A 19,193-nucleotide genomic window follows, 5' to 3' on the forward strand; every position below is an offset into this window, starting at 1 on the left:
TGACATCTACAGTGAAACGTACACCTCTGGTGGAATCTCACAAGTGTTATCTTCATTTTGATACCAAGATAATCCACATAGAGCTTGTAACTGCAGAGATTTAGTTTGGTCATATCATTTTCGAGCAGGGACTCAAAGTGGTTAATAAATACATGTTTCTGTCCACAGACAAACCATCACCACCTTTGTCGCCTGTTGTTTCCGGAATCACCAAGGACTCCTGCGTTGTTTCGTGGAAGCCTCCTCTCAGTGACGGCGGCTCCAAGATCAAGAGCTACTTCCTCGAGAAGAAGCACAAGAAGGACAAGAAGGAATGGACGGACTGGACTCTGGTGACCACAGATGAGATCAAACAGACCGTGTTCTCCGTCAAGCATCTGACAGAGGGCGTCCCGTACGTTTTCCGCGTGAAGTGCGAGAACCTCGGCGGACAGAGCGACTACAGCGAGGAGACTGCTCCCTTCGTCCCGGCCACCGCCGTCGAGATCCGCGCTCCGGCCTTCAAGGAGGAGCTGAGGAACATGAGCGTCAAGTACAAGAGCAACGCCACTCTGGTCTGCAAGATCCTAGGACAACCCAAGCCTGTGATTAAATGGTTCAGACGAGGGAAGGAGATCCATTCCGATGGCAAGAAAATCAAGATCCAGGAGTTCAAGGGAGGTTACCACCAGCTGGTCATTACAGAGGCCGACGAGGAAGACTCCACCGTGTACCAGATCAGAGCCACCAACCAGGGAGGTTCAATCTGTGCCACTGTCTCTTTGGATGTTGAAAGTAAGCCCACTTTCTTTCTTTCTAAAATACTTAGTATAAGCATATGATTGTACCTTCAATCTTTAAATAAAATGCTCTGCATCTTTTTCCCCATTTCTAGTCCCCGCCAAGATCCACCTGCCAAAGAACCTGAAGGACAAGGAAGCCATCCCTGCCCTGCGCGGAGAGGTGGTCAACATCAAGATTCCGTTTGGAGGAAAACCAGATCCCGTCATTACATGGCAGAAAGGACAAGATCTCATCGACAGCAACGGCCACTACCAGGTCATTGTAACTCGATCGTTCACTTCGCTGGTGTTCACCAATGGCGTTGAGAAGAAGGACGCTGGCTTCTACATCGTGTGTGCCAAGAACAGATTTGGCATCGACCAACAGACGGTCGAGCTGGACGTGGCCGATGTGCCCGATCCTCCACGCGGCCTCAAAGCCAGCGACGTCTCCAGAGATTCCGTCTCGCTCAACTGGGTGGCACCGGCCAACGACGGCGGCAGCAGGGTCATCAACTACATCATCGAGAAATGTCCCACCACCGCCGAGAGGTGGGAGCGAGTGGCTCAGTCTCGCGACACCCGCTACACCGTCGTCAATCTGTTCGGAGGAACCAGCTATCAGTTCAGGGTCATCGCCGAGAACAAGTTTGGACAGAGCGCGCCGTCTGAGACCAGTGGACCCGTCATGACCAAAGAGGACAAGTCCAGGGTTCTGCTCTACGACAGGGAGGTCTGTGATACCGGACGCGTTCCGTCAGGCAAAGCTCAACACTCTGACGCTAAGAATCTGCACAACAAATATTCCATCGCTGAGGAGCTGGGCAGAGGTCAGTTTGGCATCGTCCACCGCTGCGTTAGCGTCACCACGGAGAAGACGTACATGGCTAAATTTGTCAAGGTCCGAGGCGCGGATCAAGCAATCGTCAAGAAGGAAATTGCAACGCTCAACCTGGCCAAACACACCAACTATCTCCTCCTCCACGCGTCCTTCGACAGCCCAGAGGAGCTGGTGATGATCTACGACTTCATCTCTGGCGTGGACATCTTTGAGCGTCTCAGCACAGCCGAGTTTGAGTTTAACGAGCGGGAGATCGTGAACTACATCAGGCAGATCTGCTCAGCTATCGAATTCCTTCACGGCCAGAGCTACGGACACTTTGACATCAGACCCGAGAACATCGTGTACACGACCAGAACCAGCTCCAACGTGAAGATCATCGAGTTGGGCCAGTCCAGACACCTGACGCCCGGAGAGATCATCAAGATTCAGTACACCACAGCAGAGTACGCTGCTCCTGAGATCCACCAGTGCGACATGGTCAGCTCCGTCACAGACATGTGGTCAGTCGGTGTCCTCGCGTACGTCCTCCTCAGTGGACTCAATCCGTTCACATCCGAAACCAACCAACAGATGATTGACAACATCTCCAGTGCAGCCTATAGCTATGAAGACGAGTCCTTCAAACAGGTCAGCGTGGAGGCTCTAGACTTCACAGACCGCCTCATGACCAAGGACCGCAAACATCGTATGACTGCCGCCGAAGCTCTGGCGCATCCTTGGCTTACGAAGCCCGAGGAGGAGATCAGTCCTCGAGCCATTCCCACTGGTAGACACAAGAGATACTATCAAACTATGGTGAGAAAGGAGTGGAGCACGGTTGTCTCTGCTGCCCGTGTGGCCAGCGGTGGATCCATCAGGTCCCAGCGTGGAGTCTTCGTGGCTAAAGTGAAGATCGCTCCATTTGAACACGGTCCTCTTGCAGGCCAGGTTGGACATGCAGTGGTGAGCGAAGGAGACAGCGTGAAGTTCATCTGCCACGTCGATAACTACGACAGCACCACCGAGGTCACGTGGTACTGCGGCGTCAGGCAGCTCGAGGCTGGAGACAAATACGAGATAGAATACGAGGACGGCCTGGCTGTGATCACCGTCAGCCGAGTGGCACGAGCAGACGACGGCACCTACAGATGTAAGGTTGTCAACGAGTACGGTGAAGACAGCGCCTACGCGGAGCTGTTCGTAAACGGCGTCCGGTCTTACCGCGACTACTTCACCAACCGCGTGGTCAAGAGAACCAAGCGCAGAGTGGACACCGCCAGGATGCTTCAGAAACCGCCCGAGTTCACGCTTCCCCTGGTCAACCGCACGGCTTACATGGGCGAAGATCTGCGCCTCAGCGTCACCATCACCGTTCACCCTGAGCCGCGTGTGATTTGGCACAAATCTGGACAGAAGCTCGTCCCTGGACAAGAAGATAAGAAATACACCTTCATCACGGACAAGGGTCTGTACCAGCTGATCATCCGCAAACTGGACAACGAAGACGACGCAGAATACAGCGTCGTGGCTCGCAACAGGTTCGGTGAAGACAGCTGCAAGGCTCGCCTCACCGTCGTTCCTCGACCTAAACCAGCGGATCTGACCCTGAGGCCGATGTTTAAACGCGTGCTGGCAAACGTGGACTGCAGGGAGGGCCAGAACATCCGCTTTGAGATCAGAGTATCTGGCCATCCCGCGCTCAAGTGGGAGAAGGACGGAACTCCTCTAGCCTTTGGACCATCTATCGAGGTTGTGCATGAGGGTCTGGATTACTTCATCCTCCACGTTAAGGACACTCTGCCTGAGGACTCTGGTGTTTACAGAGTTACCGCGACCAACTCTGCAGGATCTGCCAGCTGCCAGGCCACGCTCAAAGTGGAGCGTGTCACTCATGTGAAGAAGGAATACGAGTTGTCTGCGAAAGAGAAAAAGCAGATCGCTGGGAAGGAGCAACTGGAGAAGAAGGTGAGGTTGGCTCAGATTCTGTCCGACACCGTCGTTACGCCTTTACCGCCTGCGGCCGTGCAAGCCGTGAGAGAGGCTGCCACCATGTTCAAACCCGCAGTAACAACAAAGAAGGGTGAGAAGACCAAGGCTGAGATACAGAAAGAACAAGAAGAGAGGAAGAAACGTGCCGATGAAAAGAGGTTGCGTATGCCCTATGTCGTCCCAACGCCTCGCGTCATTAACCCGGCGGCTCTGGAGGAAGACGTGGAGATAAAGCACTTCATCCCGTTCTCTGACATGAAATGGTACAAGAAACTGCGCGATCAGTACGAGTTCCCCGAGCCCATGGATAAAATCAAGCAGAAGAGGATGAAGCGCATTCGCCTCTCCAGGTGGGAGCAGTTCTACGAGGTGCCGATCAGGATCAAGGACCAGTACAAGCCCAAGTGGCGCATCTCCTCCATGACTATGGACGACTTAGAGACTGTGAGGCCCGCGAGGCATCGCACTCCTTCCCCTGAGATGGAAGCATACCACAGGATCAGGAGGAGATCCCTGGGTGACCTGTCGGACGAGGAGCTGCTGCTCCCCGTGAACGAGTATTTATCCATGAAGAGAACCGAGGAGGAGAGGCTTCGTCTGGAGGAGGAGCTGGAGCTCGGCTACTCGGCTTCTCCGCCGAGACTCAGCCCGGTTCGCTTCGAGCTGTCCGCCCTGCGGCCCTCGTCTCCCAGGAGAGTTTACAGTGAAGACGAGGAGGGAGAAGAGATGTACAGATACGACTCCTACAGAATTCCATCCAAGTACGAGGCCGGGCCGAGCTTCTTCGAGCTGCGCCGGCGTCACGACAAAGCCACCTACAGACCTCCGAGGCAAGGGGTTTACGAAGAGCGAGAGGATGAGGAGCTGCTCCGCCCCCACAGGACTGCACAGAGGATCTCCTCCTACAAGAGTGAACTCAAACGCATCGAGTTTGAGGAGAAGACGCAAACCTCTAAAAAGGAAAAAGCTTGCACCGTTGCGACCTTCTCGGAGGGCGTTGAATCTGAGCACCTGACCACCTTCAGCTCCGAATATGTCGGCAAGCCCATTAAGAAGCTGCCGATGCCCGAACCTGAGAGGAGAAGATCTCCCACCCCAAGCAAGTCATCCAGGACGGACATCGCCCCTCCCAGAGTCGACTTTGCGTCCAGGTACGAGGAGAGGAAGCAAGTTCTGAGGTCGGAGAGAAGATCGGTGGAGAGGAAATATGAGGTGGTGACACAGGCTCCTTTCAGCCTGGACCACGCCCCGCGGATCACCATCAGGATGCGATCTCACCGCGTCCCAGAAGGCTCAAACACCCGCTTCACCCTGAACGTCCAGGCCAAGCCCGACTCTGAGGTCACGTGGTTCCACAACGGGAAAGAGATCTCTCAGAGCAGCAAATATCACATGAGCAACATCAGCGGAGTCCTCACCCTGCACATCATCGAGTGCGTGACCGATGACGCCGGAACGTACCGCGTGGTTTCCAAAAACGTCAAAGGAGAAACCTCCGACTACGCCACTTTAGATGTGGCCGTAGCAGAATACGCAGCTTTCTCTTCACTCCGAAAAGACGAGGAACCTCCGTCCTCTCATCTGCCGGAGATGACCAGGACCGAAGTGTACCACGTGTCCTCCTCTGAGACAAAGGCCGCTCATCTGGCAGAGACGACCAGGACCGAAGTTCATCATGTGTCCTCCTCTGAGACAAAGGCCGCTCATCTGGCAGAGACGACCAGGACCGAAGTTCACCACGTGTCCTCGTCTGAGACGAAGGCAATTGTGATCAAGACCAAGACTTCCGTGTCAGAGTCCACCGCTGTTGTCGTGAAGACGAAGGAGACGCCACGGGAGACGCCCAGTGTCCCTGCTCAGATCGTGAGCAAACCCCAGTCTGTGACGGTGGAGGAGGGAGGCCTGGCCCGATTCGAGTGCGAAGTTTCCGGCGAACCGGCGCCTTCGATCGCCTGGCTGCGCGAAGGAGAAGCCGTCGGTTCTTCTGCCCGCCACCACATCGTCTCCACTCAGCACAACTCGTCCTTTGAGATATCTGCCGTCGAGAAGACGGACGAAGGCAGCTACACGCTGCTGGTGGAAAACTCGGCGGGCAAACAAGAGGCTCACTTCACGCTGACCATCCGTAAATCCGAGGCCAAGGAGAAAGTGGTCGCCCCTCCGCGAGTCACCTCTCCAGAGGCCAAGTCGCCCGAGCCAGTCAAGTCTCCTCAGAGAGTCAAGTCTCCAGTCTCACTGAAATCCCCAACTCCGAAATCCCCAACTCCGAAATCCCCAACTCCGAAATCCCCAACTCCAAAATCCCCAACTCCAAAATCCCCAACTTCGAAATCCCCAACTCCGAAATCCCCAACTCCAAAATCCCCAACACCCAAGTCCCCGACTCCATCTGAAAGGGAGCAATGATTCAAAGCTTCCGTCGAGTGGCTGAAAGACGACGTGTTGGTGAGTATTTCACGCTCGACAGGTTTAGCACGTGCAGTCGTTTCAGGTGAATCTGAACTCTGAACTCTTTGTTTTTCTGCAGATATCAAAGCCGACGTTCGACGTCTCCACCATCATGATCTCTGCGGTGAAGGAGGCCGAGGGCGGAGCTTCCACTCTCCGACTGTCCCGCTCTGCAACTGTCGGTGTCCACATTCGGTCCATGTAAAAAAAACCAAAAAAAAAAACCTCCACAAATCTTTAATTTCTCTCCCGTTTCCTGATCCAGAACCTTTTTATTTAGCGAATTAGCAAAGCAAAGAATCTATGTGTCAAAGATCTGGATTTTCCTCTTCTTCTTGTAAATATGAACTATTTTTGTACCAAACGGTGACATTCGTTTATGCCAAACTAGACTAAACGTTGTTATAAAATGTGCCATATGTCTTTGACATGTACATAATGTATATAGCCGAATTGAACGGTTATGTGGGAAATGTATGCATTGTTATTTATGACAATAATATGAACTGAAACAGAAGGAAACTGAACGCGGTCGAAACGGGAGAAAGTTCCCCCCCGAGGGACGAATACCCTGTTCCGACCCAGAAACTAAACTCTGTGCCTCAACCGTACGTTGACGTCTAAGATTGCCTCGGCAGGTAGAGAGGCTCCCTGCCGACGTTTGAAACCACAAACACCTGAAAAGTTATTGTTTTTCGGACGCGCGAGTCTCGCGCGTCGTCTTTTCTCATGAGTTGTACCGCGAGCGCGAGGCCCCGAGCGCTGTTTTTCGCCGACCCTCGCGTTAAAAGCAGCGCGAACCGGCCTCGCGCTCGGACCGACCGTGTCGTACCACCGCGAATTTGATGACGACGCCGAAGGGGGCGCGAGCGGCCTGCGCTCTCGGCGTTTTTACGTGATTGTTATTTTTTAGGGCTCCGTTTCTGCGCGGCGCGGCGGCGGATTTGGCTTTTTCCACAAGAAAAAAATAAAAAATAAACATCGCCTGACCATAGACCCCGAAGAGGAAAAGTCAAAGCCGGCTCTGCCGCGCAGACGCAGCGCCCTCTCTTGGAGGATAGGTAGATAACATGTTTTTTTGCGTGTTTGAGTGCGAGTGTTCTGTAGCTTTAGTTGTTCCAGGGCGTTTTGTGCCGTGATGAAAACAGTGACTCTTGCGTCCTGTGATGCACCGACATGAACCTTTGACCCTGCACTTTGACTTTTTCTGTGTCTGTTGATGTAGAACGAATATTTCATCCTCCCTGAGTTTGATGCATTTCTGATTGAATAAAGCATGATTTCAGCACTACACGCTCCTCATGTGTTTCACTATGTGCTTCCTGTAGATGCAGTGGGTTCAGTGACCTGTGAAGCAGCTCGGCGTCTTTATCTGAACCACTCACTCTCCCGCACCGAAGGAGCTCGCTGGTCCTCTGCCGACTCGTGTGGTCACTTTGTGTCACTGAGCTCAATCAAACACCGAAGTGACGAAATAAGACATTTGAACTTAGTGATGGAGGCAGCAGAGGATCAACAACTCCTGAAAATCAATGATTTTCTTCTCTGGGCTTTGGTGTGGGAGAGTGAGTGTGTATATGTATATATATATATACATACATATACATAGTCCTGCAGTATGCCGAACACTTCTCGCCCCCCTTTTTGACTTTCCAATTGATATATATATATATATATATATACACACACGTATATGTATATATATATATGAAAATATAAAAAACCAACATGAAATTATATTATATTATATATATGAAACTATATGTATTATATATAATATATAATATATATATATTATATAGCTATATTGTTATCTAGCATCTGCATTGATGTTTGAGAATGCACTGCCTGATCTCCGCCACCAGATGGCACTCGCGCCAAAGAGTCAAACGTTTAGCCCCGCCCACATTTAGCCAAACCCCGATCTGCGGCAGCTGCTGTGGAGCTGTGTGTGTGTGTGACAGAGGCCGCCACCGATCTCACTTCTGCCGTGAGTGGACTCGTTAGCGTTAGCATTTAAGTTAGCGGACGGCTAGCTAACTAACGTGTTAGCATAAACGTTTTAACGCAGACTTTCATCGTGGCAAAGAGTTTATGAACAACAAACGGATGGATTATTTAGCAGTAGGAGTTACGTCTGATGACGACGTGATGCTAGCACCTGAACCGCCGATTAACCGTCTGTCTTCTTATGGGGTGAGTTTTCGTTAACGTTGTTCATCTACGCTACATTAGTGTTAATTTAAAGTCACATACTGGGATTAAAACATGTTTGGTCTTTTAATAATCCACTGTGCGTTTCAGAACGTTACGTGGCTACACTGTTATTAGCTAGCTAAATGTTGTTATACATATATATATATATATATATATATATATATATATACATAATATATGGATAAAAATTTACAGTCGTGAACTTGAATGTTAATAAACTCCAGGGGGCGCTTCCTCCATGTATCAGGTTAATGATGAAAACATTATTTAGGGCCTATGCTAGCACTGTTAGTGTAGCTGACAATAAGCCTTCACACATAATTAACATGTATTTATTTTTCATATGTACACGTAACAAACATGTATTTATTCATTGCAACATTAACCAAATGTGTAAAACATACAAAACATTTAAAATAAACGATGACAACATGTAGCAACATTTAGCTAACTTTAGCATTGTTGTTGTTGATATTTTCTTTAGGACAATTTGAAAACGACGCGAAAACAATGATTATGAAACATTAATGAGTTTGAAGAAGTTTAAATGTAACAAACAGACATTTTAAACATTTGAAATGTCTCGTTTTAACATTTTTAATAAACAGCTACTTTTTCTTCTGTTGATGCATAAAAGTTTTAAATAACATAAAAATATAAAAAAGGTTTCTTTAATAGTGGTTTAGAATGAATAAAAACAGCCGTTTCACTCCTTCACCTTTTTCATTTCACTCATTCATTCTTCCTTCTTCTCTTTCGCTAACCATCAGTTCCTGGTGTGAGCAGCAGGGGGCGCCATGATCCGACAGAACAGCAAAGATTTAACGTAAAAAAAAACAACCCTCACAGATTCAAACGCTTCTACATAAAAAAGTGCATAAAATATTTGACCTCTGACCTCATGAAACCATGAACCGCTACACCTGTTAGCATCGAGCTGCTAATGCCAAACAGCAACAGGTAGTTTTGATTTAATAAAATCAAAAACTACTTGTCGCTGTCGACATTAGCAGCTACTTTAACAGATAGCAGCATGTTAACTAGCTAAAGCTAAATATTTTGTTAGCATTAGCGTTAGCTAGAAAAAAAAAAGTCTTCAGAAACAGGTCATCACATCAGGGTCAGGGGTCGCGGTCGCCTTGGCTCCTCCCCCGACCAAAAACACAGCCATGCTGGATTTTGATTGGACGATGTTTGGGAACTTAACGTCGAAGTCAAAGTCTGGGTCGAAGGTCGTTTCCGTGGAAACCACCCAGGAGGCCGGACGCCACTTTTTCAGCGTGTACGGAGTTTTTACTCGACGTTTGATCTTCTCTCCTGAGGAGCTGAGACTGTCGCCATCTGAGGAGGAGGAGGAGCAAGAGGAGGAGGAGGAGGAAGAAGAAAAGACCATGATGTAAAAACACAAGGTTTGATGATGTAAAGACGCAGAAGCTTCTGAAGTGGACTCACCTGAAGGGAGACGGCATGTGGACAGGTCCAGAGAACATGGACGCTCTGGACGCTCCGGTCTCCTGGTTCTCCTTGGTTCCACCTGAACTGCTGCAGCTTCTTCGTCACTGGTTTCTGGACCTTCAGGTTGAGGAGCCGGATCTTCTGAGGCTGGACCCAGTTGAGAAGAAACATCTGGATCTGAAGCTTCTGGATCTCGTGCAGCTGGACCTTCTGGACCTTCTGGACCCTCTGGAGTTTGGGAGTGACCAGTCGTCAACATCTGTTCTGGGACTAGAACTTTGTGAGGACAAGGATCCGTAGTTGAGACTCCGCCTCTCTGCTGAGTCGCCGTGGGACCACCGGTGACCTTTGAACCCTTCGTCCTGCGAGCGTTGACCTCTGACCCCGGCCCCCCTCTGTTGTTGTTATTGTTGGAGTTGGATCCTCGTCCCGGACGTTGGGAATGTGGGCGGAGCTCGTCGCTCCTCAGCAGCGGCTGGTGTTCGTCGGGACTGAAGTTGAGGTTGACGTGTCCGCCGTCTCCTTTGGTCGGCGTCTCGTCCTCGTCCGGCTGCGGCCCGGCTGGATTTGTTCTCCCGCCGCCCGTCATACCGTTCGTCACCAGCGTGGGGACGCCGGCGCTCGCCGCCGTTGCGGAGCGAGCTGTTGCGTTGGCGTTGTAGTTCACTGCGGTGACCATGTGTGGCGCTGCGGCCGCCACCACCGCGAGCGTGTTCATCTTAGCGACGCCCGTTTCCACCTGGAACACACAACAGCTAACATGCTAACGGCGCATCTGCTGTTTGATATTGTTGTTACTTTAACAGATGCTAGCATGTTAATTAGCCAAAGCTTAATGTTTGGTTAGCATTTGCGTTAGCTAGAAAAGAAAACAGGTCATCACATCAGGATCAGGGGTCATGGCTCCTCCCTCGACCAACAACACAGCCATTTCCGCCTGAAACACACAACAGCTAACATGCTAACGGCGCGTCTGCTGTTTGACATTAGCAGCTACTTTAACAGATGCTACACAATAGTAGCATGTTAATTAGCTAAAGCTTAATGGTTGGTTAGCATTAGCGTTAGGTAGAGAAAAAAAACTGATGCTACACAATAGTAGCATTTACCGCCTGAAACACAGAACAGCTAACATGCTAACAGCGCGTCTGCTGTTTGACATTAGCAGCTACTTAAACAGATTCCACACAATAGTAGCATTTTCCGCCTGTAACACACAACAGCTAACATGCTAACATGCTAACATGATTACCTGTCTGTGGTTCTTGACTTTCACCAGCTTGTCCTTGTCTTTGAGGACGAGCTGAAGACTTGTCGGCCTCACGGGCAAATTCTGCTGTTTGCGGAGAGGGTGGGCGGAGCATGGAGGGGGAGGAGTCTCAGTGGGAGCAGCCCCGCCCAGGTCGGCATGAGGAGCTGATATAGAACTGTTTAGCTGGTGGAAACACATGAGCAGATAAAGATATAGATATTTGTAATTGTGTTCACGTGTTGTGTTAAAGTAGAAATGCTGGTCCTCACTTTGTCAGCAACCCGGTCCTCAGTATGCAGCAAGTACAAGTATGTGTGTGTGTGTGTGTGTGTGTGTACCTGGTCAGTGAGCAGTGCATGCTGGGACAGCAGAGAGCTGAAGCGTTTCTGTGAATGTTCCATCAGGTTTTCATCGGAGTTTTCTCTCAGATTTTTGTCCACCTGCAAACACGTGCGATGTTAAAGGGACAGTCGAGGGTTTTCTCTGTGGACTTTGGTGTGGGAGAGTGAGCGGTTTCAGTTTAACAGTGAGATGAAGACGTGACACAGACCTGTGTGAGGTCCAGCTTGGTGGCCTCCAGGTCTTCTTCTGTCAGCCGCAGACAGACCGGGACACGAGACACGGCGCCACCTGTAGGACAGTAGTAGGACCATTCAGTGTCCATTCTGCCGTTAGTTAGCATGTTAGCATGTTAGCCTTTGCGCGGCCACTCACCGTGTTCAGGTTCACAGATGTTTGTGCCGCCGCCGTCTGAGGAGGACGAGCGAGCTTGACTCTGACAGAGAGAGAGAGAGAGCGATGATGATGATGATGTCAGGTGACTTTTGACTAGCATTACCGGGCACTAGGCTAACGCACGACGCGTTTCCATGACGACTGACCGGAAAAAGACGCCACGTTTACGTGCCGCGACACCGGAGTCCAGGCACCGTTTACAAGTTAGCTCCGTTAGCTGCGTTAGCGCCTTTTAGCGCCCGTTAGCGTTAGCCTACAGTGGAACTGAAGCGGTCTGTTTATTAAAGGAAAAGAGCAGCGCTAACAAATAACTAGCGTACCTGTGTAACTGCGTATGTGAGCCTCTGTTTTTAAAGTTTAGCGTTACTTTAGAGACTCATTCTAACAATCTGGAGTCACGTAAACATGACGTCACGCGCCTCTTTTTTCTGGTCAGTCGTCATGGAAACGCGTGATGACGCGTTAACGTTAACGTTAGCGTTAACGTTGCCGCCCAGCTCTACTTTTGACGTAATCACGCGTGTCGTAAAAACAAAAAAAACCACCTGCGACGTTTACCTGCTGTCGCTCATAGTTGATGGACTTCCTGTTCTTCTCACTTCCTTCACTGGTCGCCCTGACAACAGCTGATGCTGCGTCTGACTGGAGATTCTTGACCACGCCCACCTGCACATCCTCAATGTAGGGGGAGGAGGAGGAGGCGGAGCCAACCTGAGGAGACCGCCGCCCATGAGACAGATTCCTGAGAGAGAGAGAGAGAGAGAGAGAGAGAGAGAGGTCAGTTAGTGTGTGTGTGTGTGTTACAGTGTGTGTTTGTGTGTGTGTTACAGTGTGTGTGTGTGTGTGTGTGTGTTATTGTGTTATTGTGTGTTACAGTGTGTGTGTGTGTGGGGTTGTGTGTTACAGTGTGTGTGTGTGTGTTACAGTGTGTGTGTGTGAGCGTGGTTGTGTGTTACAGTGTGTGTGTGTGTGTGTGTGTGTGTGTGTCTGTGTGTGTGGTTGTGTGTTACAGTGTGTTTGTGTGTGTGTGTGTGTGGACCTGTGGTTGTGTGTGTGTGTGTGTGTATGTTGGTGTGTGTGTGTGCAATTGTGTTACAGTGTGTGTCTGTCTGTGTGTGTGTGTGGTTGTGTGTTACAGTGTGTGTCAGTATGTGAGTGTGTGTGTGTGTGTGTGGTTGTGTGTACCTGTGGATGTGTGTGTGTGTGTGTGTACCTGTGGTTGTGTGTGTGTGTGTGTACCTGTGGTTGTGTGTGTGTGTGTGTGTGTGTATATACCTGTGGTTGTGTGGTTGTGTGTGTGTGTGTACCTGTGGTTGTGTGTGTGTGTGTGTGTGTGTATGTTGGTGTGTGTGTGTGCAATTGTGTTACAGTGTGTGTCTGTCTGTGTGTGTGTGTCTGTCTGTGTGTGTGGTTGTGTGTTACATGTGTGTGTGTGTGAGTGTGTGTGTGTGTGTGTGGTTGTGTGTTACAGTGTGTGTCAGTATGTGAGTGTGTGTGTGTGGTTGTGTGTACCTGTGGATGTGTGTGTGTGTGTGTGTGTGTACCTGTGGTTGTGTGTGTGTGTACCTGTGGTTGTGTGTGTGTGTACCTGTGGTTGTGTGTGTGTGTGTGTATACCTGTGGTTGTGTGTGTGTGTGTGTACCTGTAGTTGTGTGTGTGTGTCATCAGCAGGTCACACAGTCTCTCCTCTGCACACTGAGCAGTGAGTCGAGCTTCAGCGTCTTGATCCCAACAATCTTCCATCATCTCCTTCAGTGAATGAAGCAGCTGCAACACACACACACACACACACACACATATCATTATTCTCACTTGTGTGTGTTTGTTGTTGTTGTGCGACTGTTGTTGTTGTGCGTCACTCACTGAACTGTTTTCCTTCCAAACTTCAGGAAACTCAGGTCTGTGTTTTTCTCTCAGGACGAGAATCTGCATTTCCTCAAAGCTCGGATGATTCCCGAGCTCTGCCTGGAACGCCAACTGGAATTCTGGGACGGATTCACCTGAAACACACACACACACAAGATCTTACCGTGTGTGTGTTTGTGTGTGAGTGTGAGTGTGTGTGTCTCTCTGTGTGTGTGTGTGTTACCTGGAAACAGGTCACTGCACCTCCTGAAACTCTCCCAGTAAACCAGACCCAGAGCGTAGACGTCGACCTGCTTCAGCGCAGACTCACAGTCCCTGAGGTTCAAAGCTCCGCCCAGAACCTCGGGCGCCATGTACCGCGCCGTGCCCACCTCAGATATCACCATGGCGTCGTCGTCTCCGTGGCGACCGCAGCTCCTGGTTCCCGGCAGCTTCATGGACAGACCGAAGTCTGCGAGGACGCAGGTGAGGTCGGCTCGGACCAGGACGTTCCTGCTCGTCACGTCTCTGTGAGCCACGGCCGGTTTGTACTGGTCTGAGGACAAACACCGTGGTGATGATGTGCTGTGTTCTCCACCAGGGGGAGCTCCAACACCACTCTGTGTGTGTGTGTGTGTGTGTGTGTGTGTGTGTGTGTGTGTGTGTGTGTGTGTGTACCTGCTCTGCACAGCTCGGTGTGCAGGAAGGACAGACCTCTGGTGACGCCGTGACACATCCTGAGACACGTCCACCAGTCCACCGTGTGCACAGACAGGTACTGACACAGACTGCCCTGAGGGGGGAGACAGAGAGTCACATGTCAGAGCGAGGGTGGGGTGGGAGGGGAGGGGGAGGAAGTCATTTCCAGTAAATTCTTCAGATATCACTCTGATCACTACAGAGGAATGTAGTTAACAATCAACTGTGCGTGTGTGTGTGTGTGTGTGTGTGTGTGTGTGTGTGTGTGTGTGTGTGTGTGTGTGTGTTCGTGCAGACAGGAAGCAGGAGTCCAGGCGCCGACTTTTCACAATAACACGACTAATGGAGTGAAGACTGAGATCCAATCAGTGTTTGGATCTGACCTGGACCTGGAACTACACACTAACAAGTACACGCCAACAAGTACACGCTAACAAGTACACGCTAACATGTACACGCTATCAAGTACACACTAACATGTACACGCTGACATGTACTCGCTGACATGCACACACTAACAAGTTCACACTAACAAGTTCACGCTAACAAGTACACACACTAACAAGTACACGCCAACAAGTACACGCTATCAAGTACACGCTAACATGTACACGCTATCAAGTACACACTAACATGTACACGCTGACATGTACTCGCTGACATGCACACACTAACAAGTTCACGCTAACAAGTACACACACTAACATGTACACGCTAACAAGTTCACACTAACAACTACAGGCTAACATGCACAGTAATATGCACATGCAAATAAGTACACGCTAACATGTACAGGCTAACATGCACACAGTAATATGCACATGCAAACAAGTACACGCTAACATGTACAGGCTAACATGCACACAGTAATATGCACATGCAAACAAGTACACGCTAACATGTACAGGCTAACATGCACACAGAAATATGCACACGCTAACAAGTATACACTAACATGTTCATGCTAATGAGGACATGATAACATGCAAACGCTAACATGTACACAAAATATGTACACACTAACATCTAACAATTATACGCTAACATGTGCATGCTAACAAGTACACACAAACATGCACACACTAACTAGTACACGCCAACATGTACATGCTGACATGCACAGGCTAACATGTACACACTAACAAGTATATGCTAACATGCACACGCTAACATGCCCATGCTAACATGTACACACAAACATGTACACGCTAACATGTAAACAGCTGTGAGCGCCCCCTGAAGTCCGTAAAAACCCAGCCTCCTTTGCCTTTAATTGTGCGCTTCAGTGTGCAGGTGCAATGGGGTCAGAGGTCATGAGCTGAGGGGGCGTGGCTTGGCGGTGACCTACATGAGGGTAGTTCTCCATGACGATGAGCGGCTCCGCGCTCCTGTGGTCGGCCGTCAGGAAGCGAGCGATGTTGTCGTGCTGCTGCAGCAGCGGGAGGCTGTAGATCAGACACTCGTTGGTGAAGTTCTGCCTGTTGGTGGCGCTGAAGAGCTTCACCGCCACGCAGCGGCCGCCCAGGTCGCCGCGGAACACTGTGCCGTAGCGGCCTCGACCAATCAGCTGCCGGAGAACAATCGTTTTCGTGTGTTTATTTATACAAACGTTAGTTTCGCACTGAGGGTCAGAGGTCAGAGGTCAGAGGTCAGAGGTCAGATTTACCTCCAGTAGTTTCAGATTGTCCAGGTCAACAGACGAGTCGGTGTTTGCCGTTTCCATGACGTCCAGAGCAGAGAGAGAGGCTTTGTGTTTCCCTTTAACACACACACACACACACACACACACACACAAGTTAAATGTAGCCATGTTAAAAGTTCCCGTGTGTGCGTGCTTTTTCCGGTCGTCATGGAAACGCATCATGCGCTAACGTTGCCTCGGCTAACGCACTTTGCCGCCGCTCACTTTACTTTAGAGACTCGTTTTGACAATCGGGAGTCACGTAAACATGACGTTGCATGCATGCTTTGTCCGGTCAGTCGTCATGGAAACGCATCACGCGCTAACGTGCGTTATCGGCGTCAACGTTAGCGCGCGTCGCCCACCGTTAGCGCATGTCGCCGTGGTTATTTTAGAGACTCATTTTTAACAATCGGGAGTTACGTAAACGTGATGTCACGTGCGTCCTTTTCCCGTCAGTCGTCAAGGAAACGAGACATGCGTTAACATTGATACCGTTAACGCACGTCGCCGCCGTTAACGCACATTGACGCCGTTAACGCACGTTGCCGCCGTTACTTTAGAGACTAATTTTAAGAATCGGGAGTCACGTAAACATGATGTCACTCGCGTCCTTTTTTACAGTCAGTCGTCAAGGAAACGCTTCATGCGCTAACGTTAACGTACTTTGCCGCCCCAGCACTACTTTTGGCGTAATCACGTGTTTCGTAAAAAAAAAACAACAAAAAACCAAACGATGCGATGTTAAATGTAGCCATGTTAAAAGTTGCCGTGTGTGTGTGTGTGTGTGTGTGTGTGCGTGTACCTCTCATCATGTGATATCCCAGGAACACTGCTATAATGAGGACAGCTGTGATGGCGAGCGTCACCATGGCGACGAGCACCGTCCCCCCCCTCTTGAGTGGCTGTTGATCTGTGGAAACGATGATGATGTCATCGTTAACACAGCTGTGACATCATCACACACACACACACACACACACACACCTGTGCGGTGTGACCTCACCTGTCTGCGGTCTGAGGGCGGGAGTGTCCGGAGTGGGCGGGGCCTCGGTGAAGTTGGCGTTGCAGAGATCGCGGCTGCAGCAGCAGAAGCGGAAGCTGCCATTTTGGATCTGCGAGGGCGTCGCCGTCACCAGGCAACGCTCGCCCTGACACTCCTGCGGGTCGCCCACGTGGATCCAGCAGCCTGCGGCGATGACATCACAGACCTCGGTCAGAAAGCCACGCCCCCCTCCCTCTGTCAGTAGCCACGCCCCCTCCCCTCTCACAGGTGTCTCACCTTGTTTGACCAGCTGCATCCGTCCATCGGCGGTTTTCTCCCACACGCCGTAGCAGCGAGAGCCGCGGCTGCAGCGGACCGTTCCATTCTCCCTCACCTCCCCGCGCACGTCATGGTTCGGTCCGCTGTAAGACTCCGCCCCCTGCAGCTGGTCAGTGAAGGCACACTCTCTGTCCTCGGACTGGAGACCTGCACACACACACACACACACGCACGCACACACACACACACACACACACACATATGAACACTCAGGAATGGCCCCCCCCCCTCCCCAGGAGTCAGGAGGAGTCGCACTGTTTAGTCTACAGTAAACACACACACACACAATGGGATTTGGTGTGTGTGTGTGTGTGTGTGTGTGTGTGTGTTATCAGCAACATCAGAACAAAAAGAGAAAACTGGCACAGACTGGTCGGCGTCAGTGTGTGTGTGTGTGTGTGTTAGCATGACGCTAGGCTACATGACTGACCGCTCACAGCAGACAGCAGCAGGACACACAGAGAGACTGTAAACGCAGCAGCGGCCATGTTGGATCCACCTCAGCATCAAACACCGGAGCACATGACTGATCTGCTCCTGTGGACACACACACACGCACACGCACACACACACGCACGCACACACACACACACACACACACACACACACACACAGAGTTAGATTTGAGTATGTGAGTGACCTTTGACCTCTCAGATTAGGTCAAGATCATCTGCAGCTGTAAATCCAGGCGTCCAGACAGGAGATCCACAGACTGTGGAATCATCAGCAGGAGGAACCATGAGCAACCATGAGGAACCATGAGAGTGGACCTGACGAAGACCTGACGAAGACCTGACGAAGACCTAAAGAAGACCTAAAAAAGACCTAGAGAAGACCTGATGAAGACCTAAAGAAGACCTGACGAAGACCTAAAAAAGACCTGACGAAGACCTCTAGAGAAGACCTAACGAAGATCTAAAGAAGACCTGACTAAGACCTAAAGAAGACCTGATGAATACCTGACGAAGACCTGATGAAGACCTGATGAATACCTAAAGAAGACCTGATGAATACCTGACGAAGACCTGATGAATACCTGATGAATACCTAAAGAAGACCTGATGAATACCTGACGAAGACCTGATGAAGACCTGATGAATACCTAAAGAAGACCTGATGAATACCTGACGAAGACCTGATGAAGACCTGACGAAGACCTGACGAAGACCTAGAGAAGACCTAACGAAGATCTAAAGAAGACCTGACTAAGACCTAAAGAAGACCTGATGAATACCTGACAAAGACCTGACTAAGACCTAAAGAAGACCTGACTAAGACCTAAGGAAGACCTGATGAATACCTGACGAAGACCTGACTAAGACCTAAAGAAGACCTGACTAAGACCTAAGGAAGACCTGATGAATACCTGACGAAGACCTGACTAAGACCTAAAGAAGACCTGACTAAGACCTAAGGAATACCTGATGAATACCTGACAAAGACCTGATGAATACCTGACTAAGACCTAAAGAAGACCTGATGAAGACCTGACTAAGACCTAAAGAAGACCTAATGAATACCTGACAAAGACCTGATGAAGACCTGATGAAGACCTGACGAAGACCTGATGAAGACCTGACGAAGACCTGATGAAGACCTGGCGAAGACCTGGCGAAGACCTAAGGAAGATTAAAGAAGACCTGACGAACACCTGAGGACCCAGTCCTGAGTCCTGAGGGACTCCAGTGAGAAGGAGAGACAGAACAGGACAGAGCAGTGTCTCAAAGCCCAGATCCAGAACGATCAGGTCTAAGGACTCAGTCCAGGTCCAGGTCACTCACTCATATTACAGTAACACTGTAGTATAATAATAATAATAACAACACTATTACAGTATATTATGTGTGTGTAATATTGTGACGTGCACGACACTGTTGTGACGTCACGGACTCTGTGACCTTCATGATCCTCGCTGTCAATCACCTGCAGGTGTGCACGAGGACAGGGAGTGGCGCGTGCACGCT

General features: G+C 50.1%; 2 protein-coding genes across 9 annotated transcripts in view; one reads left to right on the forward strand and one right to left on the reverse strand.

Annotated features, from left to right (window-relative positions):
* The window catches only part of ttn.1 (titin, tandem duplicate 1), a 149,846-nt gene extending 142,534 nt beyond the window's left edge, over positions 1-7,312 (forward strand). For all 8 annotated transcript variants that reach the window (XM_083906943.1, XM_083906948.1, XM_083906944.1 and 5 more), the window contains 3 exons: positions 169-774; positions 875-6,018; positions 6,101-7,312. In XM_083906943.1, coding sequence (XP_083763069.1) covers positions 169-774; positions 875-5,979 — 5,711 coding nt within the window. In that variant the 3' untranslated portion in view covers positions 5,980-6,018; positions 6,101-7,312. The remainder of the gene's footprint in view (positions 1-168; positions 775-874; positions 6,019-6,100) is intronic.
* Positions 7,313-9,334: 2,022 nt separating this feature from the next.
* LOC310941511 (bone morphogenetic protein receptor type-2-like) lies at positions 9,335-19,014 on the reverse strand (the record flags this gene model as incomplete). Its single annotated transcript, XM_083906698.1, has 18 exons — positions 9,335-9,579; positions 9,691-10,432; positions 10,946-11,128; positions 11,284-11,385; positions 11,496-11,610; positions 11,656-11,720; positions 12,239-12,422; positions 13,323-13,447; positions 13,544-13,680; positions 13,770-14,081; positions 14,204-14,318; positions 15,573-15,791; positions 15,891-15,982; positions 16,711-16,818; positions 16,912-17,094; positions 17,188-17,376; positions 18,750-18,848; positions 19,011-19,014. 18 exons carry the CDS (start codon positions 19,012-19,014, stop codon positions 9,335-9,337), a joined length of 3,219 nt encoding a protein of 1,072 aa, XP_083762824.1.
* Between the last annotated feature and the right edge of the window lie 179 nt (positions 19,015-19,193).

This window comes from Microchirus variegatus (assembly GCF_963457635.1).
Source record: "Microchirus variegatus genome assembly, chromosome: 20".
NCBI classification, from domain to species: Eukaryota; Metazoa; Chordata; class Actinopteri; order Pleuronectiformes; family Soleidae; genus Microchirus; species Microchirus variegatus.